Source organism: Pagrus major, chromosome 16, assembly GCF_040436345.1.
Source record: "Pagrus major chromosome 16, Pma_NU_1.0".
NCBI lineage: Eukaryota > Metazoa > Chordata > Actinopteri > Spariformes > Sparidae > Pagrus > Pagrus major.
The window spans coordinates 29,394,875-29,422,820 of record NC_133230.1 but is presented as its reverse complement, the minus strand read 5'-3'; the positions used below and the strand labels follow the sequence as shown (position 1 = coordinate 29,422,820).

The following is a 27,946-nucleotide window of genomic DNA, read 5'->3' as shown; positions in this document are numbered from 1 at the left end:
GTATTATTCTCGTCCTTTTCAGGTACTTTGTCTACATGGTCCAACATATTTAAATGTGTTTCCATGATGTCTGTTTTGTCTGTCGCTCCCTCCATCACAGTGTGGCTCATTGAAACTGCATTGTCTTTCCAGGTGGCGAGCGTAATTGTGGAGTACATGAGCTGATCTGCGTCAGAAAAGGTAGGGCAGATCAGAGCTCTGGGAGGTTGGCCTTTGACCCCCTCACTGCACCGCCCACTTGACCTTCCTCATCAACATTTATCACTGTAAAGCTGTTACCATTAACACGCGTCCTTTTTTCTTGCTCCACTGTGTTCAATTTGTGTTACCTTCACTGTGGCCTGTGTTTGTGTTGTTGTGTGCTCACATCTTGTGTTCATCGTTTTCCTTCAACCGTCAACTGAAAACTTGTAAATTAACTACACAACCACCTAAATTTGAGTTATGTTCTCCCAAAGCAAAATGTAAATAATTGTACTTTCAGGCATGAAACATTGCCTTATTCCTCCTTCCTTGACAGATTTTTGAATATGGGAACGCTTACTGTGGGCAATTTACAGTGTACTATTTTTTACATACAGGGTACCAATGAAATACTTACTGGGTATCTACTAAAATAACATAAAAATAAAAATTCAGTCATTATCTCCTCACCCCCATGCTGATGGAAAGTCGGGTGAAGTTTTGTTGTTCACAAAACGTTTCTGGAGCTTCACAGCCAAACAGTATTGCAGCATTCTCCTAAACAACTAAAGCAGCTGGGGACTTTTTAAAAAAAGAGTTGTTAAGTCTCTGGAAGCCCTGAAACTGGTTTGAGAAGACGTTATTTATACCCCTTTTAAAGCCGAAATATTCACTGTAGCTGCTAAGCTAACAGCGTCAGTGTGCACCCAGTCTGAAGTGGGTGCACATGCTCGACCACATGTCGAGGGTGTATGTGTCTTTTCAATTCGATGGTGAAAGCCAGTAAAAGTACCGTTTAAAGAATGACATGGAAATAAGCTACATTGTCAGTAGAGTTTTAATAACCTGTTACTCCCTCAGTAATTACAGGGTACAGATAGGGTAACAGTATGTTTTGTCTGTAAATCAACATTAACATAAATGCTATAGTGAGTTTTGTTGTGCACACACGAAAGGGGAATTATCTTGTCAAGTCATTATACTATTATTATACTATTGTTACAATAATATAATATAATATTATATAATAATTTGACTGAAGTTTAATTTAGTTAAAGTACAGTAAATTAATTTGGCTCCAGATCTGTTAATGATAGGACATAAAAGCTGGTTCTCTAACATTAGTTTTGATTATGTAGTTGATCTCATTTTCGACCCAAAAACTTGATCACCATTGTGCAGTATTTTATCATTATTTAAAAACATACACATACTGTAAAAATGTCATAATGTCATATAATAAAAACAAAGGTTCGCCTTTATATTTTGTTCCCAGAAAGATAATTTACATACTATTAATAATAAATAAGTACAATAAACATTGCACAGTGTCATGTCCCAAAGTTATAATTTTTCTTTTTTTTTTTGCACCATTAAACCCATTTTTCCCCAGTCTTGTTACCAAGTAAGAATAACTGCTGTTTCCCCTAAATGTTAAGTAGGTACTTAGGCTGTAATTTATTATGTCTTTTTTTTTCATTTCATTTCATTAATTTATTCAATCCTTTATTTAATAAATAATTAAATTACATTGCATTATTGTTGATTTAAATTAATTAATTGAGTAAAGACGACATTTGTGTAACTATTTAACATTTACATAAAAGTACATGTTCTTCTTCTTGTCATGCCACAAAATTGAATTGACATGATCTGTTTTTGAGGTGACTGCATATTGAAGATCACAATGGTGATGCAACTGTTTAGTTGTGTAATAACAAACTTTTAACAAATAAGGCTGGTTAGAATAATCATACATTTGCATGTTCACTTAGAGTACTCAGTACCCTTGTTTGCCAGTGCAAAATATTGTGGATGGTGATGATTCTTTAAAACCTGAAACATGCTCAAGTAGATTCAGAGGGTGCTCATCACATTGTGTGAGCTGACTGAATGGTCTGGTTGTGTAAGTGTGTGCTGTTTTATAATTTGGGTTATCCCATTTTATTTTATTATTTTTTTTGTGACTGTTGAAGACTGATTCCAGAGGTGTGTGTGTGTGTGTGAGTGTGTGTGTGTGTGGACAGGCTTGTGGCTACACAGTAGGTGCTGTGCTTTCGGAGCGTTGTCTGAACATGTGTGGGAGTGTGTATGGTGATGAGAGTGCTTATAGTCTGCCTGTGGAGTGTGTGGGTGTCTTTCTGGTTTTGAGATGGTTTTTATCTTTTTGACATTCAACATGGTAACTGTTTCCATGCGGACTGAACACAACAAAGACAATAGAGATGTGCAGCAATGAAAAAGCAAAAATACCAAAGATATTTGCCAACAGTGACAATAAAGCACTTTAAATTCTTTAAACTTAAAACTAAAGCACAGTTACATTCGTTTTCCACTATGCGACAGGTTTTTCTCATTGTATAAACATATTCATATGTAAACATGTCCCTTCCTTAACTCTGCTCCTAAAAGCACAAACCCAGCATCATTAACCATCCATCCATCTATCCATCTTTTTAGACACATACATACCTGGGTCAGTGTTGCCATGGCAACAGGGTCAGCTGAGCAGTCCAGATGTCCTTCTTCCTAGCAGCGTCCTCTTGCTCCTCCTGGGGGATCTCTAAATGCTCCCAGGCTTTGTGGGAGGTGTAGTTCCTCCGTCTTACCCATAAACAGTGTAATAAATGGACAGAGTTTCTTGATCTTCTATGGTTGCAAAAAGAAGTTGGATTTTATGTAAGCTAATGGCTAAATGAACCTACTTCTGACTTGATTTGTTACCTCAGTAAGCAGGTTTCTAGTGAGTTTATGGTCTCAATCACTAGTTTCAAGTCCTTGACATCAATACAACATGATGTTCATTTTGTACATTGAGGTCCCATTTAGGGTAAAATAGAAGTAAAGCAGGGTATCCTTTAGGGCATGAATACCTTGTGATTTACAAATTTACCATCTCTCTGGTTCTTCACTTTCTTATCCAAATATGGCTCCATCTTGCTCTGATAAACCAAGAAGGTGACAGCTTGTAAAGCCCAACTTGGGCCTTCGAAACAGCAGTCTACAAACCGCTGGTCTGCTATTTATTATATAGTCTGTGGTCTTACCACCCTGTGTTGAAAGAGGACATTTTGAGAAGGACTGTTGAGATTGGCAAATCAAGCAAGCTATCTGAGGGCCCTCTTTGTTTTAGATAACAAGTGTAGGGGTGTCTTTGTCTGGTTTATGATGAAAGAATTATAAATAGGCTCTTTTATTGGTTCTAGCTAAAGATGTGCAGCATTTGTACGGTAGTTTCTTTTCAGACCTGCATGATGACTGTTAGATCTAGTCAACGGCACCCAGTTTAAGCTATAGATGAGGAAATAAAGCTTCAAAAGAAGAAATAAGATCACCTGCTCTGTTTGGTCAAGTACTCGCATACCTTCCATTTGTTAAACACAAGTGTGTCCTTCAACTGTGGCTGGTCATTTAACAGTCTTCTTTTAAATAAGTTATATATGTTCAGGCTTGATACAATGTCAGACATTTCACTTCTTCTTGTTGTTCAGCTATGTCAAAATGAGTGATTCTTGGTTTTCAATATCTCACATCACTTGCTGTATAATGCAGAGTAAACATTGTCTTCTCATCCACTTTATAGCTAGGGTTGGGTACTGAATTTTGTACTTTTAAGAGTACCACTGGCTGCGTCTGAAATTCCTTACCAGCATGCTCTTCAGAACGCTAAAACAGTGTGTGAGTTCATATAGTAAGTTTGAAACCTTAGTATGAAACCAACAACAATACAGACAATGCCACTACTACTTACTCTTCTTCTTTGGATATGGCAGATTAGATACTGCAATGGTGTATAGCTACATTATACTGCTTGTAATTAATGTTCCTTATGACAGTCATTTATATTTTTTAATATAGTCCAATATTGTGCTGATATCCCCTCTGTTTCTACATTTTAGTCCAGGTATCCAGATTTAGTACAGAGTAAAAGTGTATAGAGTAAAAGTAGTTTCTCCAGCAGCCTTCAGGTCTTTCAACAGCCTCCTCCTTTGAAGCAATGCTGGTTGTATTCAGTGACTTACTTTTTACAACTGAAATTACACATTTTTGTCATTACAGAGAGAGTAAAGTATCATAAAAAGGTACCGTTAGGTACTGGCCCTGAATTCCACAGATACCAGTACTGGTATCTGTATCGGTTCCAATGTGAAAGGTACCCAACCCTATTTATAACCGATCCGTTTACTCACTCATATTTACCTTAAACTGAGCGTCTAATTTAAATCACTTGTTGCAACAGATGAATATCAATGCCTCACTACAGCTGACTGCCATCTGAGTCTGTATCAAACTCAGCATCAGACATCAGACTTTCCCCTTAACAAGACATCTGTCGTCTGTTAAATTGTTTGAGTTGCATCAGAAAACCTTATCATTATATTATACCTTACAGATTATCATTATGCAAAACAAAGACGTAACATTGTCATATTTAAAAATTGCCTTATTTAAAATTATTGAATATATAATTTAGAGATGAATCCCTCCCTGATGCTTTTCCTTGTTACTGTTATCATCTCAATCATCGTCATAATGAGGAAGCAATGTGAAATCTGTCAATTGTCTGAGGTTATTCTGTTGTATTGATTTCCAAATGTCTAGGAAAACTTGTTCGAAACATCTTTTCTCAAGTTTAGCTCTCATCTTACCTCCAAATCCACTCCAAACACTAACTTTAAAGAAACACTTTTACAAAAGTGTGTGGTGCATTTTATAACCACACCAAGGTCCTCACATGTTCCTGCATTATTCTTCTCTCAGCTTCTTGTGTGATAAAGTATGTTATTGTTAATTCTTCCTGTGAGTCATCATTCAGCCACCCCACACATTATCTAAAGGCTATTCTCTGTCTGTTAATGGAATACAGTAGATTTGGTTAAGTAAGTCATTTTAGCTAAAACTGAACATATACTGTGTGTGTTCATGAATGTGTGGCTGCATTTTTCTCTGCAGTGCTTTTCTTTATTAGTTTTCTCTATGTTGCTCATTTACAATCAAAACATCTGTCTATGACTGATTTATTTAATCAAGATCATGTATAACAAGTTTAATCTTTTAATAGCATGAACTTTTACTTATTCAGAGGATAAGTTCCAATTAGTTGTGTAGTAATAAATACAGTATTTAAGGCTTGTTTCTGCATCGAATTAAAGAGCACTGAGCTTCTGTTTTATAAACAGCGCTTTTTTTTCTTGTAGTTACAGCACTTTTATTGCACTGTTGGAAACACTTGCATTGTTGGGGAGTGGAAGTGAGGAATCTACCTGAATGCAGAGTTTGTTTACAGTGTAGAACAATAAAGAAGTAGTCTGAAAGTCAGGGAGTCAAAAGTAAAGAGAGAAACTGTCTGTAGGTTTCTGTGATTGAATATTCTTTTCCCTGTTTGAGGCAGTCGGGGAATTATACAGAGCAAGATCCATCTGTGCTGTGAATAATTCAGTCAATAGTGAGAAGCTGATACAGTGTGAGCAGACAGGCATTCCCACGGGAGAACGCCTCCTGTATCGTGGGCTTCCAACAGGCTCACTACAGCACAGGCACATTTCACAGAGAGGACATTTACTCAAAAGATCTGACAATTTTGAAAAAAAGTCAACATGTAGCATTGTTGTCTGGTTCTTGAGGTGTGAAAGAGCGATTCTGGCTGTTAAAAACAATTCGACAGCTCATTGTTTTCATAACGGAGAACTTTATTACACTAATATACTTAGTGCTAAGTTTTGAGTGGATGAGCTCACACTCACACTGGATAGCGTCCTGTTATGTCTCATTTACTTTATCCAGTCTTTCCAAATGCATAATAGTCACAGATCGGAGTCCAGCTAATTGTTGCAGGCATTATAAATAACAGAAAGCATCATCACGATCATTGATCGGAGAATAAGATGTCATCTAAGTACACTTTGTCGCCAAATGAGCTCATTATCTTCCATCAGTACTAAGGCAGTCATTTGGCAAAATTGACTTTACATATAGTGATTTCCATGTTGAAAGCTTCATTCATCACATTAAATGAGCTCAGCAGTAATCTGAGGAGTGAACAATATATTCTTTGTAATTGCACTAAAAGATCTGTTGTAACTTTACCCTTTGCTCCTGTAAAATCTCTTTACTCCTCCGACTTTTATAACCCTTTTTTAAGTATTGATTAGTGCTAATCTAATGCAGAGTATACGACTGTGCAAAACACATTCATTTCATTTTTATTTTAACACTTCATTTCTATCAATCACAAACATGTACAGGGTAGTTGCAGTATGGGAGTTGTAGGATACAGTGTTAGAGCTTTGCCCAAACTGGTGCCGGTGATCATTCTATTTTAATATGAAAGTGCAGTTTTAATATGATAGAGTACTGGCTTAAGGCAGGATTTGACATCCAAAATACTTCACAACCTTAATAGTTTAACTTTAATCATTTGATAGTTTAGTCAAGTTTAAATTCAGTGCATCGCGCAATCCACTTTGCCCTCACCATCATCCTATGGGGTTTTCTATCACAAACTCTATGTGAAAAGGTTGCAGTATGCAGTGTTGTATAGTGTGCAGTGTTACATATATAAAATCCTTGGGGCATCCCGCATGTTACACTGTGAATACAAATATCCTCTACTACACAAAGAAACAGTTTTTCCCAGTTACTGCCATAATGCACCAAACATGGTCTATTTTCTGATCCCTATTGTCCGAACATGACCACAAATAATGGACATTTTATTTTGAGCTATGATTGTTGTTGGGTCAAAATAACTGGCATTCACACAGAAAATGAAGCCCCTGTGGTCTTTCCATCCTCCTCCCTACGCAGAGTCACAGTTGGTGACCCACTCACCCTCTGAGTGTCCCTGATTGCGACAAATTACAGCAAAATGCCAAATGAACTGCTTGCAGGAGATAGCTTGTGAACTTTTGTAGAGGTCAGCGAGGTGAAAATGTTCTGCTAAATTATTGTGGTTTAGGTCTTTTTAGTTTAAAAATGTAACATTTAATAGTTACGAGCTGTTGAGGACGAAGATATTAAGCTCAACTGATTGCTCTGATGTCACAAGGTTGATGTATTACCAGAAACATTATGTTTTAATAGCTCAGACGAGAAGTCTCCTCTGTGGCCACCCCTGATGATAAATGACATGGCACCTCCGTGAAGGTCATATGTGTGGTGGAAGGTCTTACAGCTGGCTTTCATCTGTCAAAAGCACCCCCAGGTTGTCATAATCAACAGGACTCGCACTGGGTTTACAAACGCCGTCTGCATAGATAACGATGTTTTGTTCCAAACAAACCCGGATCTACTGATGTGTGGCACCCAGTGTTGCTTTAATGACAACTGACTTGCCTGTGTGTCTGGAGTCTGGAGTGACGTTGCACCTGTTGCTATGGCAACGCACCAGTTGTGTCGCTCTCCTCCGCTTGTTTTACATCTCTCCTGGCGCCTTTCAATCTACCTGCCTCTGTCTGTCTCATCTGCCCTGATGTTTGTACAAAGAACGTGATAGGGGTTTGATTTATGTGACACCTCAGGAAAAGCAGACCAATGCGCTTAGAATACTCTCATATTAAAGCTGCATTTAATTTAAAACATTTATCATACTGGTTATGTTTATTTATCATATTATTTATCACACTTTTGGATTAAAATGTCTCAAAACTGCTAGACCTCTGTTGTATATGTTGTTGAGGTATGTACTTACACTATCCCAAATGTTTCCAATTTCCTAATTTCCTAATTTTGAGAAATACAATCAGTAGCAATACCCTTAGCATTAGATTGAGGCTGAAACAATCATTTTTGACAATACATTGCCGATATTTAAAAACGCCAAACAACTTTACCTTGAATTTCTGTGTCTCAGTCTCTCCAGAGGTGCTGGGGTTTCTGACAGCCATCGGACTCTTCATCATCCTCATGACCCTCCTTTTCTGGTACCTCAACAACAAGTTGGCACTAGAGAACCCAGGGAGCCTTCAGTGCCTTGATGACTTCAGGAAAAAAACAGAGCTTCAAGGTGAGCTGCATTTACACATCTGTGCTTTTACTGTAGGCACTTTTGTGCTTTTGTGCTCAAGGTTTTAAGGCACCTTTTACCATAATTATCTCTACAAGTCTTGTTTTTTTTTTTAATAATACATCTTAATTCCATTTGTATGCCTCTGGTAAAGTTTGGGACAGTTTAAATCAATGCTGAAGGACCCATTTGTGAACTATGTGCCTGTGGTAGTTGCCACTCAGACTGTATACTTTGGTTTACGCTGTTCTTATTGAATTTAAGCTTTAAAGTCTGACTTCTTCGACATATTACCTTTTGAGTTTGTCTCTGTTTAAAGAGATACAATGATTCTAACCAACCAAAAGCAGAGGCATTTAAATACAAACAACAGATATTTTACACTTGAAACTTAGGAGACAGATCAGTAGCTCTGCCGTGACAGTTATTTCCACTTTATTTTCCCTCTTATTGGTCAGTTATTGAAAGCCATTCGTGTTGTTCGGCTACCCATGCCACCGACTGCAGCATGAGGCATGGGGACATTGGCGCTGGCCTTTCTCAACCCATGAGGGGATTACTGTTGCTGACAGATGTAGCCCTGTTTACTTGTCATCCGTCCACAGGGCCTCCGAAGTTTAAAAGGTTGGTGGCCCCAGGGAGCCCGCACAGGGAGGTGGCTCTGCCCTGGGAAGCCACCTGGTAAACATTCTGTTAAAAACAAACGGAGGCAGTGTGAAGTGGTGAGGTGATTTTTGCACCATGTTTATTTTAATGGCAACACGGGACAATAATGCTTATTTATTTCTCAATCTAGTGAGAAGAGATTTTTCTATTGTGCCAAAACCACTATTTTATGGAATTACTAATGTTTAGAGAGATTTTTCAGTCTGGTAAATGTGACTGTGTAGCTCCAGCCAGAGTCATTTTAAAGCTCTGCTGCCCCCTTTTGGATCAAATCTGAAGCTACAACTGTTGTTCCAGTGGCTGGTCGATTTTACAGAAAGGATGTTGTAGTGACTGTTTATTGACGTAAATCGTATTGACAAATATGGAAGTAGTCATACATCGGTACAAGTAAATATACTTGAATAAAATATTTCTTTGATAAAGGTCATCCATTCATTTAGTATCTGAAATCTAAATTTCAAATCTAAATGTGTTTAAGTATCAAAAGTAAAAATCAATTATACATACTTTTACATTATGTATATACTGTATACTATGAGTCAACCATCTACCTGCCCTGCCGATTAGCAAATTAAATTTTCAGCATTCTAATCTTTAATAATCTTCTCTAATCTCTAATCTTTTTTCCAATCTTTTTCTGCCAATCAAATAAATTAATTACAAAATGCATTGGCTTTGATGCAGTATGCAGAGTAATTATTAACTAAAGTTATCAATTAAATGTAGTGAGTAAGAAGTACATTTGATGAAGTACAATATAAATTGACAGAAAATAGAAATACTCAAGTACAAGTACCTCAAAATTGTACTTGAATATAGTACTTGAGTAAATAAACTTAATTAGATTACAAGCTGCCCCCTCTTGATGTAACTATAGCCTCTAAAATGTCTACAGAGACACAAAGATATAATTTCTCTCTTGGACAGCACTACATGTACCTAACAAATTGGTATTCCACAATTCATTACCGATACTGCTAATGCTATAAATATATTCCTGTTGCATAATAAGGCACTTTGTTGCATAATGTGTCTGATCACGGACAGAGCTCCATGGCAACGATGCAAAAACCTTCAAGATTCTGTAACACGACGATATCTAGCTGCTGCATAAAGTTCAGAGAAGCTTCACCGAACAGTGACAACTCTTATCTGTCTGCTTCTCCTCTCCGACTTTGACTTATTCCCTTTGACTGTGTAGTTTTGAGTTTCTTTGTTTTTGGTTGTTATGTGCAGATACCTAGGACTTAAAATGTACAATTGAATGTGTTTTCATTGAATGCTCTGGTACCTGCTTTGCCAGTTTGCATGATCATTGTTTGGTTGTAGCCATAAAGGAGTCTGTTGTTAAAAGTCATCCAAAGCAGCAAAAAAAAACAAAAAAACTAAGCAGTTCAAATACTTGATGATCTCATGGATAATCTTGTCAACATGATTTTTGTCCATCTGCTGTTTTTCATGTAAGTTTCCAGAACCCATATTATAAAGCATCTCTGAATCACCAGACAAGAACAAAAAAAAACAAAAAAACATCTGAAGACTTTGAGGTTGGATGACATCATGTGTGACGACACCCACTTAAAACAAAATGATTCATGACAGCTTGTTATTTTCCCAGAGAATCATTCATTCAACACTGCAAAAATAATCTAGATGATGTGGTACAGGATAGATCAAATAAAATAAGAAAGACTGCATCACAGGGTGACTTAATGATCTGTGCCTCTTTGTTCAGAATGATCCACTGAGCAACAGCTACCACACCAAAACACAACGGTGTAATGAATGGATAAATTCTTGTTGATTTTATTTGTTATGACCACCACCATTGTAATTAATAATTATAATACAATTTAAACATAATGGTTTGAAACCTCTAGGCAAGGAAAGTTTGTTTGTCTTGCACTTTCACAACACAGAGGCAATTTAAAGTACTTGGCATAATGTGAGGAAATGCATTAGTACATTTAACAAAGGAACATTAGTTAAATTAAATTAATAAGAAAAATAAAATACACATAGATAAAATAGAGAACGGACCTCTAAATGATTATTGCAAATGGATTACATTTTACGATATATGGTACATTTATGGTGATGCACTGAATAATATATGTTCTGAAAGTTGACTAAATGACTAAATATCATTTAAATAGGACTGTCAACATCCTGTTGTATCTTTTGGGAGACTTGGCAGATTTTATCATTTTGACCCCCTAAAAATGTCACCTCAGAACAGAGATGTCTCTCATCGTTCTGCCGTTCTGTCAACTTGAGCTTTGCTGACACATTTATAGACAAGTCTGGTGAACTTCATTTCCTGAGAACTGTTCTGGCACTGGCATCGTACCTGAAACCATTTTTCCATTTGCCTTTTGCAAAACAATTCAGCAGTATTCCTGTGCAATGCAGGATTAGGGCCAGCAGAGGCTGCCAGTCTGCCTGACATCAGTAACCATCTTCCTCTACCCTGAACAGACAAGGCCTACACTGACGCCGACCTGCAGGGCTCATCGTCGGACAGTGAGGATGAACTTATGGGTCAGTATCAGGAAGCAGTCAGCCGCTCCCAAGGCCTCCGGGGAGGAGCCAAGTCAGCTGCTAATACCAAACTCGCAGGAGGTTTCAGCTGGGAGAGCCGGCAAAAGTACAGCCCTCTGACTGCTGATTATGAGGGCTACAGCAGTGAAGCCTCGGCTGATGACGGTAGGATCTGTATCTGTGAAACCAGTATTCTTCTCTGTTAATATTCATTTGTAGACGGTGCAGTAGCAGCATTTTTCTGTGCTTCAAGGCCATTGCATAATCACTTTGATACTTTGGTTACTTTTCCAAGAACATCCACAAAGGATGCTTCAACTGTACAATGAGAAGTTGCACTAGTTTAATAGAGATACTTCCCCCCCCTTATCTTTGCAGTAAGCTTGATTCAAATGCACAGACTCCTCTGCACCTCCAGTCCAACAAACATGAATACACCGCACACACCGACACACACTGTCAGTTAATCCAGAGAGGTGATCAAAGCGAAGCTCCCGTTCAGCACACTCTCCGTGGGAGGGTTGTGAAACAGTCAACTGTCTGCATAATTTGAACAGCCTCACACTTTTCTTTTTTTTTTTTATGCATCTCTGTTTCACATCTGCCAGACTCTCCATCACAAGGCGTTTACCGCGGTGGATGGAAGGCAGGCAGGTTATTTTTTTCACTTCAGCATAGACCAAGTCACAGGAGAACACTGGCACTGACCTATTTGGATCAGTCTGTTATTCATCTGTCATAACACTTCACTAAAGTGGGTGCTGTTGATTTATCTGACATTATTAAAGTGCCGTACACACTTCATCTGAACCCTGAATGTGAATCAATCATTTAGGTTGTGAAACAACTTAAATATGACCTCATGTGCTGTCTTGTAGTTATTTGTTATATTGGATCGATGAATTCATGTGGGATGGTGCTAGAATGAATGAGAGGCAGAAAAGATAGATGCATTATTTAAATCGCTTATAGCTTAGCTTAGCATAAACAGCTAGCCTGGCTCAGTCCAAAGTTAATAACATTGGTCTATAATTACCATGATCGTCTGATTAATTAACACATTTATATCTTATTTGTTTAATTTGTACAAAAATCAAAGTCAAAAGTTGTGTAGTGTTTTGGACTAGTTTTTGGTCGGGAGCAGTGACTTCCTGAAAGCTGAGAGCAGTGACTACCTGATGTCTTGTTATCACCGTTACTTGGCATTCTTACACTTGTGTTTTTGTACAGATTAAACAAATGAGAAGTGAGCGTTAGAGGTGCTGCTGGGTGGATTTGTTTTATCCTCAGATGGAACCAGGCGAGCATTTCCGCCTGTTTCCAGTATTTTTGCTAAGCTAAGCTAACTGGCAGTTAGTTATATATTTCCCTAACAGAAATGAGAGTGGTATCAATCTTATAGTCTAACTTTCGTCAAGATCATGAATAGGTGTTTGTCCCAAGACGTCGAACTATTTCTTTTAAGGAAGGAAATAAACAAAAAAAACAATGAATTTTAATCAGTGACACAAGTGCACAAAACTAGATCAGAATTAATTAAGGAAAATTAGTTAATAAAAAATAATGACTATTACTAAACTAAATTTTAAACCTGGATATTGTGAGTCATAGCTTCCTGATACACGTGCTCTTATATAAAGAGGTGGTGATATCCTGCAGATCAGATTCTAACATTGTAGTTTGGTTTGGACACATGCAGAGATGAAAGTCTGACATGCTTGTGTATGACATCCTCAGACATAAATCAGCTGTGTTTGCATCTGACAGTGTCTCTAAAAGACAAAAACAATCTAATCTTCGCCAAGGTCCTCAATCAGTGAATCATGTCTGAACTAGTTGTTATATAAGACAGTGGGTTCCAAGGCTGAGTGTCTGGCACGATCTATTTAAAGCAATGTTTGAATGTGTAGCTAAGGGATAAATAGTGCATGACATGCTTCTGACTCCATTAGTAAAGAAGCAACACACTGCACAAAGTTGTTGTTACGCAAGTGCTGCAAAAACTGTACATCTCCTTACAACCACTACGGTCCCTTTCACCCTCAGTCTGTGCTCCGATATATGGAACCAGGAAACAAGGGCTGCTCAGTGATATGATATTTAAAGATTTACAGGTTGTTTTGGTCTCATACACAGAAATTCCTGAAGATTTCACTTTTTCACTTTTGTGATAAAAACATGTTTTCTGTTACAGAGGATCATCTGATCAAAACTGCAGTAGCCTTATTACATTTCTCTCTCAGACACAGTGATTCCTCATTTGAATCTGTAAGCATATCAGTGATTCTTGGCTGACAGTCAAGTGGCTCCCTGTCAAGAGCGAGAACATACAATCTTACTAATTAGTTGCTGTCCACTTACAGGGAACATTTTTTAGATTATGCTCCATGCTGCCTGCAAATTGTTCCTATTATTTTGTTCAGTTCATCAGCCAGTGATTTTGCTGGTGTTTACATGTGAATTTATAGCGACAGATAGTTTAATGTTTCTTTCAATTATCAGGCTTTCACTACAACATGTAGCTTTACTGCAGTATATCATCCTCAAATAACATTTTAAATAATGTAGTTAAATCGGACCATAATTTTGAATATTGGTTCCCAACCTTTTATAACAAAACAATAATGAATTATCTTTGCAAATATTTTAATGTTTTGTCTTTAAATGTCTGGAAATTGTGGAAATGCCCATTATGTAGTGTTGAAATGACTTGTTTTATTAAATCAACAGTCCCATATTATGCTCATTTTAAGGTTCATATTTTTATTTTGGGTGTCTACTAGAAAATGTTTTTCTCAAACTGATGATTACTGCAGCACCTCTAATCACCCTCAGTCTGAATACTCCGTTTTAGTGCCCCATAATTACACAATCACCATCAGAAAACAGTGGACTCTCACTCTCGGGGAGGGATGCTGTTTTCTGGGGAAAAGTTCACTGAAGTCTTGGTCGGGAGGGCTGACCGTCGCGGTGGGTTTTTTCAAGACAGTAACCACAACAACACAAATAGTGTGAGGAAACAAACACATGGTGAGTTAAAGTTTTTTGCTGGGGACAGACGCTGTTTTTTGGACAGAAATGTGACGAAGACACTACCAGTTACCACATTACTGTTGTTTGGTCCTGTAATGTTGCTTTGCGGGTCATTTCTCTTTTATTTGATTAGTGAAGGATCTGTTTAGTTGTCAGACTGTGAACACCATCAGATCGACACGCCCCCGCTCTGCGCCTCTGGCTTATCCATTCACAAAGACGTTGTCTCGCCTCCACTGCAGCTCTGATACTACCTCCGGAGGTACATCAGAGCCACAGCGAAACTGTCCCCCCTCTCCACATCTGAAACATTCACACAGAGGACGATGCAGAGAATCGGCGCATGATTCCTGCACTTAAAGGGCAGTGTGAATGGGGCTACAGACGCAGGGCAGTGGTGGCATTGACAGACAGAGGGAGAGATGGGAGATTTTTGCTGTTTAAATAGACTGCCAAATTGGTGCGTTTGGTAGATGAGTGTGGAGAGTGGGGCAGTGCAGTGCACCATCAGTGCAGCTCGAGTTGCCTGCCTGAATTAGCTCACAGGCGTTGCTCCATTTGTGACATCACAACCTCTGGGAAGTCCTGACGTCTTGTCAAAAGGCACAGTTTCTGACTTCTGAGTGTATTTCTCTGGGGATTCAGCGATTCAAATTTTTCCTGTGAGACATTGTGACCAATTGTTGGTCTCCTGAACTTCACGATGTGTCATGGGGTCACGTTTAACAGGAAATTTGCTGTATTTCTTCCTGGAAGAACTGTTTCAGCGTTTCCATCAATGTGCATTTAACACAATTCCACTCAAGGTTGATAGTGCTCACTTTTCATGGCTATGTCCGTTTCAAACGATGTAATCAGAAATGCCTACATACATACATGAGTCCTTTATGCTGGCATGTAGGTTAAGCAATACATCCACTAGAGGGCAGCTCAGAGTCAAAAATTGCCTGCTGACAGTAGACACTAACTACATTGCAACTGTAAACAGAGAGTCCTCTTCACTTTACCAATGAGAGAAATTGTAACAAACTTAATTTCCAGTACTTTTGGAGGTCGCCATTGTTCAATTTTCTTGTAACCATCCTGTAACCATCTACGTATCTAATGTTGAGCATAAATGGCCCTTAACTCCGCTGTCTCAGCTGGTCACATTGCATATTTGCTGCTATTGACCCTTTGATAGAATGAAGAGTGCTTCAGGAGAAGGCAAACATAAAATACTACATGTAATAACCCAAGACATCATCAAACTATAGTCTTTAAGTCTTTCGGGAAAATACTGTATGTGGATAGTGACTAGACAGCCATACTAACTTTTCATTGAATTCAAAGAAGCAGTCACACTGGCTTGCTTTCCATCAGTGTGTGTTCCTTGTGAGAGAGAGAGCAGCAGAGATTTGAGTCTTGTGCCTGGCAGCAATAATTTGAAATTTACTTGGTTTATTTATATGACAAAATATTAGCAATGAAAGATCTTGTGTTTATTTTTTGTGTAATTCAAATACCCTTAAAGGTTTGAAGGATTATATAGAAAATTCAAGGGTGGAAAAAGATTATTTCTTTCTCTTAAATAAAAAGAGGGAATGAAGAAAACATATCCATTGAGGGAGTTTCAGGTTCGCAGTTTCTATGAACTCTATTGGATCTCTTGGATCTCTCATGAAGATTATGTAACCAGTTTACTTGTAATCCATAAAACACTAATATGGTCTGTAGCCAGGAGAGGAAGTGCAGTGAGAACTTTGTCCATCCATGGTTGCACTTTGGTCAAAAATACTAGATGTTCATTATTTCCCTTCCTGTGGTAAGGCTTTGATGGTTGTGGTTTTCTCAGCAAGCCATTGTGGATTAGCAGTGATCTCACACCAGTCCTGACATCCGGTCACCGCTTCTCTCTTAAACAGAAACATATTATTAGAAATTTAGACAGCAGTAGTTTCCATGATATAGCTGAGAGAGTACTTGATTTCATTAATTTCCAACAAGCCTTGGTAAAAGTTCTGAGGCGTCTGTGTTGTTTTCTCTCGACTCCCACTGCTGCTTGTGTTTGTCTGAGAGTATGAAGAGCTTTATCCTCAGGACATATGTATTATACATGAGGAGGATTGTGCAGAGGCTGCAGAATCAGGCAGAGCTGGGTGCCCCGGTGGCTCTGCACAGCAATCCCAAAAATAGGAAGTTGGCAGCAAGAACGAAATAATCGGAGGTTTGTCTGGCCCAACTTTCTCCTCTCTGAGGTTAACATGCTGTCATGACTGCTTGACTAGGGCGTGTTGTGAGGCAACACATCACAATACTTTTTAAAGGAATTATTTAAGTGGCAGAGTTCATAAAAAGTAAATGCTTGTAGTCAATGTAGAATTCAGGCCTTATTTTCATTATAATGAGTTGTTGAAGAAGGTTCTCAGTAATCCAGGTCATGGTAGTTCTAAGTGCTATATTGTAGGCAACTGGAAATGTTTCAGTTTCCAAGAGGCTAACTGGAGGGGAGTTGCAGGCTTTTAAACTCTGTGTGGGAGTGTCCTTACAGAGTCGTTAAGGTACTCACTCTCAGTACTGCATTGTAGGTGGGTGATAAGTAATGTCATAGGCCACCTCCTCTGTTCAAAGACGGTCGTTCCAGTTTGACATTCTTTTACTGGTGGAGGTTGGAGGGGGGTGCTTTTGCATTAGCAAGAGCGGCTGATACCTTCAACCGTAGCTGTTCTGCCTCTGTGTCTGCCATCTTGTTGTTCCTGATGGCTGACGCTGTTGCTGTGATGAGATCTACTACCAGCATCTGTTCTGGAGTTACTGCAAAGTTCAGTCCTTTTGCAAAGACATCCTTCTGGGTGAGTTCTCTGTTGGACAAGTTTTTCACCCATTTCTCTTGCATGTCCGGATGTGCTGTGTTGTTGATGTCCTTATTTCTCCGGGTGAGAGCTTCTGTTCTATGCGAGTTGTTTTGACATGTCTGTAATGTTTGGTATTTTCATGTTTGCCATTCCTTACCTTTAGTGTACACACTTGGAAACATTTTCCAGGACATTGCTTGGTAGCAGTGATGTTAGAAGTTGAACCGCAGGTGATTACAGGAACCACCTGCGGTTCAACTTGAGATGCAGGCAACACAGGATAATTCCATAGAGCTTACGTCTGGGCTCAACTGTGAAAGGACACAGGGCCACAAGGATCCTTCAGAGGGCTCAAAACCAATTACTTAGTGAAAGAGTGCGATAGATTAATTTCACCATCGCTGCATTCACTACTAAGATGGACCAGACATTTGAGCAACTAACAGCCCAGTACTGAGTTCCCTCCCTACACAGCTTAACAACCATTCACACCTGGACTCACCTAGCCCTAGCAACCCACATGAAGGCCGGTCGGGTCAACGACCCACAAGCGGCCCTAATGACTCTGAAACTCAGAGCTCACATGTGTCCTTAACAAATCTGTAAGGACACTCCCACACAGAGTTTAAAAGACTGCAACTCCTCTCCAGTTAGTTAGAACTGAAGAAGCGTCCAGTTGCCTAAAATATAGTAGTTAGAATTACAATGAGTTGTTACCTTTGATGAAAGAAGCTGCTCTGTAGTCTGCTGCCATACCACCAGACTACAAAGCAGCTTCTTTCCCTATTTTTTTAATTTTAATTTTTTTTTTATTTTACTTATGTAGCATAAAGGGACTTGAACTCTAAATATGTTCTGCAACCCTAGTATTGTAAATGACCATTTCACTACCTTTGGTCTTGGGGGAAGTGCAGAAATGACGCCAGAGCAATTTGTATTTTTTTTTATCTCTGCATGCCATAAATATGAAGCTAAAGCAAGGTGAGTTAGCTTAACCTAGCATAATGATGGGAAGCAGAAGGAAACAGCTACCCTGGCTCAAGGCTCAACACCTCTAAAGCTCTAAATAACACACCGGGTCTTGTTTGTTAAATCCAGACAAATACTTTTGTGTAAAAACAACAAGCCACTGCTCTTGGCCAAGAAATAGTCTGGCACATCCTTCCATAAAAAAACACCTTTTTGTTTGTTTGTTTGTGTTGCCTTGTTTGTCACCTTGGATTTTGTTACCTTCTGACTGAGCCTGACTCAATTTTCTTGCTGTCTCCATTTGTCTTAACTGTAGGCTACACAAAAATAAATAAAATACAGTTAGGAGTTATGTGTATAGGCGAACTACAGCCAGGTGCAGCTCAGACTCTTGTCATCATAGTGAGATCATAGTAACCCAGACATTAAAATGGCTTCAGTGAAGGGTAAAACCTGTACTGCATCTGGCAGCCCACTCTATGGTGCTTGTGGAATGGATAACCTGTTGCTGGTGTTGTTGGCATTATTTAGCGAGCTTTAAAGAATTCTACTTGGTGTATTTTTCTCGCTTTCGGGGCGGCCAGGCTTGCTGTTTCCCCCTGCTACTAGTCTTTATGCTAAGCTAAACTAACTACTTCCTGATTCCAGCTCTGCACTCAATGCATAGCCATGACAGTGACATCAATCTTCTCATCTTACTTTCAGAAAGAAGTGAACATAATTATTTCTCAAGGTTGAATTATTTCTTTAAGAAATTATGCTAGCTGATGAACAAAGGAGCTATATTGCTGAGATCAATGTGTCAAGTGTGTGCTTTTCAGTGCTTGGAGGCACACACTCCAGTAAAAGCTAAAAGCTCAGTCCAACATCTGGTAAAATCAATTTTCACAGCATTTATTTAGTCATGTATATACCGTTAAAAACTATTAACCCTACTGAATCTCTTCTCAGTATCTTTGTTGTACTATAACCTATTAACTGTTTGAATCTACCTCAGTTGTATTTTGTTTGTTTTTTTTAAATAAGGGAGACATTTGTTAACTTGACTGTCTTGCATAGGTGTCAGATGGGCAAGAGGTCATCTGTGTTCCCCATCCTTGTAGTCGTAGGAAGGACAGTGAAGTTCTGCTTCACTTACCTAAAATAGTTTCACAGTCAAGATCCTCAACACACAAACTGTTTCTGCACTAACAGAGGTACAAGAAGGCAAAACAAGGCGTCTGCCTATACAGAGGGGATGAAACTCTGTGAAGGAAGGCTGGGTTAGACAAGAGCAGGAATGGTAACCATCCCAATTAACGGGCTGGAGAAAAGAGTAGTGCTTTTACACAGCAGCTTCCATCAAATCAACCGCCCCCGGCTCAGCAGGAAAAAAGCTGCTCAAAATGGATTTGCTCCTTTTATCAAGCCCTCCATGACACTTAGTTAAGACTCCTTTGCCTCCATCCTGCCACTGTTATGTGCCACTTTGAGGCGGTGTTTCACTGACATTATTAAGAGTGAAAGTTTGAAGAACTCGGGAGAAAGCTGGAATTACGTCATCATAGTGCTGGCTTTTTCCAAAAGTTGGGAGACAGAAAAAGAAGATAATTTTTTTCTCCAAGTTATTTTCTTCTTCATCCTTTTTTTTTTTCTTTCTTTCTTTCCTTCTGTTTTTTTTGCAAGAGACTGGAGTTTAAAGCTTCACCAGTGTCCCTGTGGGAGTATTAGCATCAGCTGCTCAATTTTTGTGAATCCAACTTGGGCAAGGGACGCAGTTTTGAGAATGCAGCTGACAACACTATTCGAGGTTCTTTCTTTAAGTGTCACGGAGACTCTCAGTATAGCCTCATTCTTTGCCTTCCAGGCATGTGAATCATTTAGAAAGGTGAGAGGCATAAAATCTGTGGGTAACACGTATTGAGATCACTCCTTTAATGGTGCATATCTGATTTTTTATTTAGCCTGTGTATTCAAAAGATTCCTCCCAAAGAGCACATAATGCTCATTGGGATTGGCAGAAGTGAAAATGAATTCTTCGATAAATATACCTATATCAATGATCAAGAATTACATGAATGATATATATTATGCCAGGAAAGAAGAACCAGAATCCTACTTTAGCATTGAGGTGCAGCTACAGAATAAACATTACTCTCATTTAGAGCCTCAGTAAATAGAAGGCCAGACAGAACTACATATGTAGTAACGACCATGTAATCCTTCACTGTCACTAAAACCAGGCATTCTCATGTTGTAGATTGTTGAGCTACAACATTAGGAAGTATCAGGACAGAGTCGTGCATGCGCAATGTGGACCTTTTTTTTTCTTCTGTTCCTTCAACCGTCGCTACTTAAATTCCTTACTTTCAGTTAACCGGAGCTGGCATTGTCCATGATAACAGGACGTTTATCCTCTTTGGTAGAGTGATTGGTATGGTGTATCATTCATTCATGAATATCCAGGTCACTAATGCCATTATTATTGCTGAGCTCCACTAACTATTGCTTCTAAAGCCTTGAACGTGCTGCCTGTATGTCATTTAATATGATACTTTGTTACTTACGCTAACACAGGAAATATCAACCATAATCATTTCCCCAGTAACCTCCCCATTGGCCTCCCCAGGAAGCTCGTGGATAGGCTTCATTCTCTGTGAGCTGTGAAAAGTTTTTAACCTCCAACCAACCAATGGATTAACCAACATTGCCATTGCTAAGAGCACTGCTGTTGGCAGTTAAGCGAAGTAAACTTTTCTTCACATGGTTCAAATAAAAATCTTTATAAATATCTTCATTATTGTGATCCTTGGTCTCTCTCTTTACTCTCTTTCGACCAGCCAACTGTATCCAGAGGATGAGACGAACTCCGCCATTGGATGAGCTTCAGCCACCTCCTTATCAGGATGAGAATGGCTCTCCAAGGATGTCCTGTACGCTGTCAGACCTGGGAGACGCCAAGTGTGATCTATCCCACACCAGTGGCAGTCCCCACATGTCCTTTGGCAAATGCCCCAGTGAGGGCAGCGACGGCCACGAGACTGGAAGTTACCTCAACAAGGGTTACGAGGAGGATGTACCCAGTGACAGTACAGCTGTCCTCAGCCCAGAGGTAAATACCAGTGATAGAAGACATGACTGGAAATACGGATCAAGGTGTTTGTTGTACATTTAAGATCTCATTGGTTTCTTTAGGACATGTCAGCGGGTGGATCAGCAGCTCAGCTCCCTAAAGGTTATGAACCGGATCCGCTTGCAAAATATGGCACTCTGGATGTGGTGTTTGACTTTGACTCAGAGGACCAGCAGCTGGCGGTCACCATCATGGCAGTTACAGACCTCCCTGCCCTAAAACGCACCGGCAACATCTCCTGGCAGGTCCACCTTGTGTTGCTGCCCACCAAGAAGCAGAGGGCGAAAACAGGAATCCAGAGAGGGCCATGCCCAATCTTCACTGAAACCTTCCGCTTCAGCCATGTGGAGTCGGAGATGATCAGCAATTACGCCATCCGATTCCGCCTTTACAGTATGCGGAGGATGAAGAAGGAGAAGGTGCTCGGGGAAAAGGTGTTCTACCTCACCAAGCTCAACCTTCAGGGCAAAATGTCTGTGCCGGTCATATTAGACGCATGCTGTGCTCTCCCGGTAAGTGGCATCAAAGCAGGTGTTGGCTTTCAAGCGCTCTCATAACACCTCACTAATTGCTGCTCTGCGGTGATTGATCTTTCGTGTGATTGGATAACATTTTCAGAAAGAAGTTTTTCAGCTTGGGAGAGTATTGAGATCCTGTTTTACGAGCCAGCTACTTCTGTTTTGGCAAAATAGCAACATATGGTGGGAGAAATAAGCCTCATTTTTTCAGCCTCTCCAAAAACCAAAAACAAGATCAAAAGTGTAAGGAATAGATGTATCTGCTCTATAAGCTCAATCATGTCAAGCTAACCAGCTTGATACCTGCAGTGGTAACTGTACATTAGGCTATTTCGAAGTGAATTAGTCTCTTGGCTCATAGATTGCATTAAAAAGGCCTGTTCATGACTAGCACATCCACTGCAGTAATTCTCCACTGTATGTCAAAGTTCCCCCTTAAATAGCTTTGCCCTCTGCAACCGAGGTAAGTGCTTGGTAGGTTAGGTTATGTCAGGTTGCGGTCACCAAAAAATTTTAATGTAGTCATTATCTACTCACCACCATGCCAATGGACGGTGAAGTTTCCAGTCCACAAAATATTTCTGGCGCTTCACAGAAAAACAGCGTTGCAGCATTCTCCTCAACAACTGAAGTAGATGGGGACTTGTTTGAAAAAAAGAAAAAAAAGAAAGAAATCGAAAAAAAAACACTAAATGGCTCCATCCAGCTCGTCCAAGTGTCCAGAGGCCCAGAGATCCCAAATTGATTTGAAAAGATGCTTTTTACACCCTTGATGTGCAGACTTCAGCCAGGGAACCTACTAACGCTTTTAGCATAAAAAGGGTATAACATTTTTCCAAATAAACTTGTAACCTCGGTATTCTGGAGACATGGATTAAGCTGGACAAGCTGAAAGGGGCCTTTTTAAAATGAATTTATTATTTTTTTCTGTTGTTTTTGACTTTTTAAAACAAGTCCCTATCTACTTAGGTTGTTTAGGAAAATGCTGCAGCACTGTTATGCTATGAAGCTCCAGAATGTTTTTTCTGGACTGCAAAACTGCATCATCTGACTTACCATTGGCGCAGGAGTAAGTAGATAATGACAAAATGTTCACTGTTGGGTGAACTAATAGTTTAAGGTGAGGGGAAACATAAATTAGCAGGGAAAGAGATTTTAACACAACACTGGAGTCAGCTTTTCAACAAAGTCATGGAGCTAACATTACCTTAACTAGCTAGATAACTATAGCTGATGAAATCTTTCAGATGTAAAAACTGATGGTTGCCTGCTAGAAATGAGAAGCCTTGTCCACATCGATCTGCAATCAAGAATCCATTGTACAACAACAAATACCAGTGAACAATTTTGTGTGAAACATTTTCAGGGTGGTGAATCCCAGGTCAGCCTCTCAGATATGACATGCAGTGAAAGCGCCTCATCATTCCAGTCAGTCAGTCAAACATCCACACCAGAGATCCTTGTGGGCCTGGTGTACAACGCCACCACAGGACGTCTCTCTGTGGAGATCATCAAAGGCATCCATTTCAAAAACCTGGCTGCCAACAAGCCACCCAGTAAGTACTCTAAAGCATTTTATTCTTGTCATTTTCCAGAAAAGCAGTGAAGAGTGTAAACAATATTTTGACCTGTGTCAGATGGGGGAAGGACAAGTTAAGCCTGTGCATAGGGTTTTATGTTTAGACAGCCTTTCATTTAACCATATAGCCTAACCAATAATAATGTTTTGTTTTTGGGTTTTTTTTACAACAAAACTTCAATCAAATTTGTAGTTTTAGTTAAGCCATACAGGCCACCATCTTGTATTTGTTAGCCTTTTAAGTCATGTTGGAGTACATTTCTGAATACTCTACAACTCATTTATTCCCCTCAAATTAGTGCAAAACTGATCGATGTCAAAGTCCTTTTTTAAAGGAAATATATAGGCTATAAAACAAATGCTATTTATTTAACTACGACTGAGCCAGAGAGAAACTATGCACAGCTGTAACTTTTAAAAGAGGTAGCACAATCTGTCTCAGCTGCACGACCTGCTTTTTAGTTCTCCTCTGGATTGATCCATGGTTTCCCTCATTTCCTGGTCAGCCCCCTCAGTCAATTTCCAGGGATCCGAGCAGCAAGTTCAAACAAAAAGTGTCTCTTGTTGAACTTTTTGCAATGTTGTTGGCCTTCTGACCCTGTTTCTCTTTCCTCGCATCTTCTGTTATGTTTGTACCTAAATTTCTCTCACCCTACTGCCTTTTTGACATCTTGGTCCGTTGTTTCTTCTTACTGCTGTCCAACCCTTGTTGTCAGATGGACTGTTCTGTTGTCTTAAACACTTGATAGGTGGACAGGTTTATATTATCAGAGGTGAGTCGGTCCCTGCTGCAAAATGAGGTGCTATCACTGCCTTTTCATACTATCTTCATGGATTCACCCAATCAGACACAAAGCATTTTCCTTTGGTTGGCACATGTAATTTAAATTTTATTTATTACACGATCTCAATCATAGTAAAAAGTCTGTAAAACTTTTAAGTAGTTTATGAGGAAACAGAAGAAAGTGATACGATGAGAAGATCAAAACCACTTTTATATCTGTTCAGTTAATTTGAAGCTACAGCCAGTATCCCGCTAACTTAGCTTAGCATAAAGACAAGAAACAGCTAGTCTGGCACTGTTTGTAGATACAAAAACCCCTCAACGTCACTACAGCCAGCCACGAAATAGTGTAGCACACCCATGTAAAGATGCAACTTTTCATTTCTACATTTAAGCTTTGTAAGGATTAAACAATTGAGAGATAACTACAAATTAATTAAATGTCAGTTAACAACGCTTTATAATAACCATCATTAATAAATGGTACATTTCTAATGAATAAAACTTAAGTTAGTTATAGTTATTTCACTGTTAACAATCAAAGAAATGCTTCATAAACCATTTATTAAGCTGTTAAGGTTTATAAATCTCAGTAACTTTATAATGACCATACAAATAAAGTTTATAGATGAACTACACAGTATTTATTTACCATTTTAAAGAGTATTATAAACATTTGTTGCAACTCTACAATAAACAATTACTTAATAAATGGTTTATGAGACATTTCATTGTTTGTTGACAGTAAAATAACTATAACTAACTTATGTTTTATTCATTAGAAATGTACCATTTATTAATGATGGTTATTATAAAGCGTTGTTTATATTGGTATTTAATATTTAATGGTACCCCATCAGCTTTTACAGAGTGGTTGCTAGTCTTCCGGGGTCCTTAGAAGCATTTCAACCACTAAAAATCGGCCTACAGTTTCAGTTTAACAATTTGTTACACATAATGTAGGTGCTAATAACAAACAAAACGCATTACATCATAAGAATGTTATGTGTTGAAAACTTGTATCTTGAAGTAAACATGTATGTAACGCTGTGATCCTACTGTCTCGCTGAAGTTACATATTACAAGCAGTTATTTTAAGGTATAAAAGTTACACTATGTTGCTGTTTCCAATCTTAATGCTAAGCAAAGCTGACCCTGTCCTTGCTGTAACTTAATATTTAGCAGAAAGTTCTTTCAATCGTCCCATCTAATGCTGAGCAAAAAGCAAATATGCTTTTTTCTCAAAAGTAAAATCTGTTGTAAAATTAAAATGACTTGTTAAAGGGGATTCACATTTGATTTACACTGTAACTGCTTCACACACAAAACTTTGAACATCTATCCATGAAGATAGCTGCCTGTTTAGACGTGTGTGTCTTTTAATGCATGCAGCCCTATAACTGTCATCCACTACCTATGTCTTGTGCTTGTGCCCGTGATGCCTGGAAGTCTATCATGTTTTCACTCAGAAATGAAAAACTGTTCATGCTAACTCAATCCGGTTTGCTTGGTGGCTGATGGCCAGCTTGAAGGAAATGCTGTGCGTCACTGACTGCTGGCTTTATTCAGACAATACACTTTGGCATGCTTCGGTGTAGTTTTACCTTTTACGGCACACAAAACACAAACAGGACTTCTGTGACAGAGACAAGCATAAATATTAATCCAAAAGACACACTGTACTGTCCCCCCATTAATTGCTGTGTTCCTTGTATTCATGAATGTCTGTAACTAATGACTAGCTGCCAGATTGTGATATTATTTGTGCTCTCCTGAACAGCATATCCACAAATTACATCTAGAAAATAGTCACATCTGGTAACACTGAAAAAAATCTTTGTGCAAAATGCTTATGAAGGCCTTGATTGGCTTTGTGTGTCTCACAAAGTGGAAAGAGCGCGGTGAAAGATGCAGAGCAATTTCACAGCTCCTTCTTTATCACTTCAAAACAGTACAGAGCCGACAAGTCAAGTTAATCATCAGTCGCAGCCCCTCTCATTCAGCGACAATACCAAAGAGCCATGCATCACCGCTACTGACCACTTAAGACATCCACAGCTCGGCAGAGCCCATTCAGCAGCAGTCAAAAAAGAAATCAAGGCTATTTTTTCCACTCTGCTTTTATGTCAAAGAGAGCAACTGAATATGTGATTTGAGGCGGTGAACTAGGCGTTGGAAGGCAGCTGGCACTCGACAGCATGAAAGCCTCGGCAATTCATTCCTTATACTCCCTCTTAGACAGGAACATAATACACAGCATTATTATGTAGTATGGTTGTAGATGAGGGGCGAAACACTCTCAAAGAGCCATTGTGATTGCCGGTCGTGCCGCGTTTACTTTCAGCTGGATTTGTGGCTTCAGTTTACATCATGATTCCTGCATGGAAATGAGGAGTGAATAAGGAAAGCGTGAATGCTACATCACTTGATAATGGCAGTGTTTTTCCTTTTCCTTTTTCCTGAATTAGTTTATTGGGAATGATTCTTTTGGAATATGCACTGATTTACAATAGAATAGGAGGGAATCAGCTGGGGCAAATGTCACACAGACCAGGATTAGCGGGAACATAACTGCTTGAATACTGATAGTGATAACCGATAACTGTTTTATTATACACATCTTCAGCTAGATTTTCTTTTTCATGCTGAATCTGATTAATACGATTTTTACGATGTATTAGAATTGTGCACTAGTCACAGATTATATGTTTTTGAGCATTCTCATGTATTTGCAGCGGACGTGCATCTCCTCTCCTCTAAATATGTGACACACGTTTTTGGACAGAGCACGTTTTGGGGCACCGCTCTGGGCTCTAAAAGTCTGTGAACATGTCATACGTGACACTGACATTATGTCAAAGTCAGAGGAAATAATAGTAGCTCCTGGAGGGTTTTCCTGATGAGGAACATTAATTTTCTGTAATCTGTTTTAGAAGAAGGTCCTCATCCTGTAAACACATACAGAAGTATTTCTAACTTTTTCTAGTCCGTTTTTATCTTCAACACTATCCCCTATTTCAGATTAGACATGCACTAGTTGCATAGCAACAAGACCGAAGTAATGCTCCTTGCACCCTTTGAGTTCTCACTCGCTGTTATCAGGAACACTCACAGCTGTGTTTGATCAGGAGAAAACCGCATCCTATGTGGTCATGATCTTAAAAATCAACCACAATGATATTATAACAAGAACAAATGCTGTGAGGAGAGAATGTGCTGCAGACGAAGCACAGCTGCAGCAGGTTGTGAGGCTTTAATTCAAAGAGAATACACCGGAGAAACAGAAGGATTTTGCACAAATGATCTATTGCTCAAGTCAGGTGCCTTAAATGTTGTAGCACATTAAAAATGATTTCAAAAGTTTTACACCATACCCCCCTAACTGTCCACCTGTGTCTTGCTCAGATACATACGTTAAGCTGACCCTACTGAACTCCATGGGCCACGAGATGTCCAAGTGTAAGACATCCATCTGTCGAGGTCAGCCCAACCCGACCTACAAAGAGACGTTTGTCTTCCAGGTAGCTCTTTTCCAGCTGTCGGACGTCACACTCATCCTCTCCGTCTACAACAAGCGCAGCATGAAGCGCAAGGAGATGATTGGCTGGATCTCGCTCGGCCTCAACAGCTCCGGAGAGGAGGAGCTCACCCACTGGACTCAGATGAAGGAGTCAAAAGGACAGCAGGTTTGCCGTTGGCACAGTTTGTTGGAGTCCTAA

At 39.2% G+C, this 27,946-nt stretch overlaps 1 protein-coding gene across 1 annotated transcript; it reads left to right on the top strand.

The window, feature by feature from the left end:
- Positions 1 to 125: 125 nt before the first annotated feature.
- On the top strand, positions 126 to 27,946 carry syt14a (synaptotagmin XIVa; the record flags this gene model as incomplete). Its single annotated transcript, XM_073484216.1, has 8 exons — positions 126 to 180; positions 8,036 to 8,188; positions 11,336 to 11,563; positions 21,054 to 21,325; positions 21,409 to 21,858; positions 23,231 to 23,420; positions 24,160 to 24,216; positions 27,633 to 27,946. Coding segments are annotated over 8 exons (1,719 nt in total), but the record flags the coding sequence as incomplete, so codon positions are not given.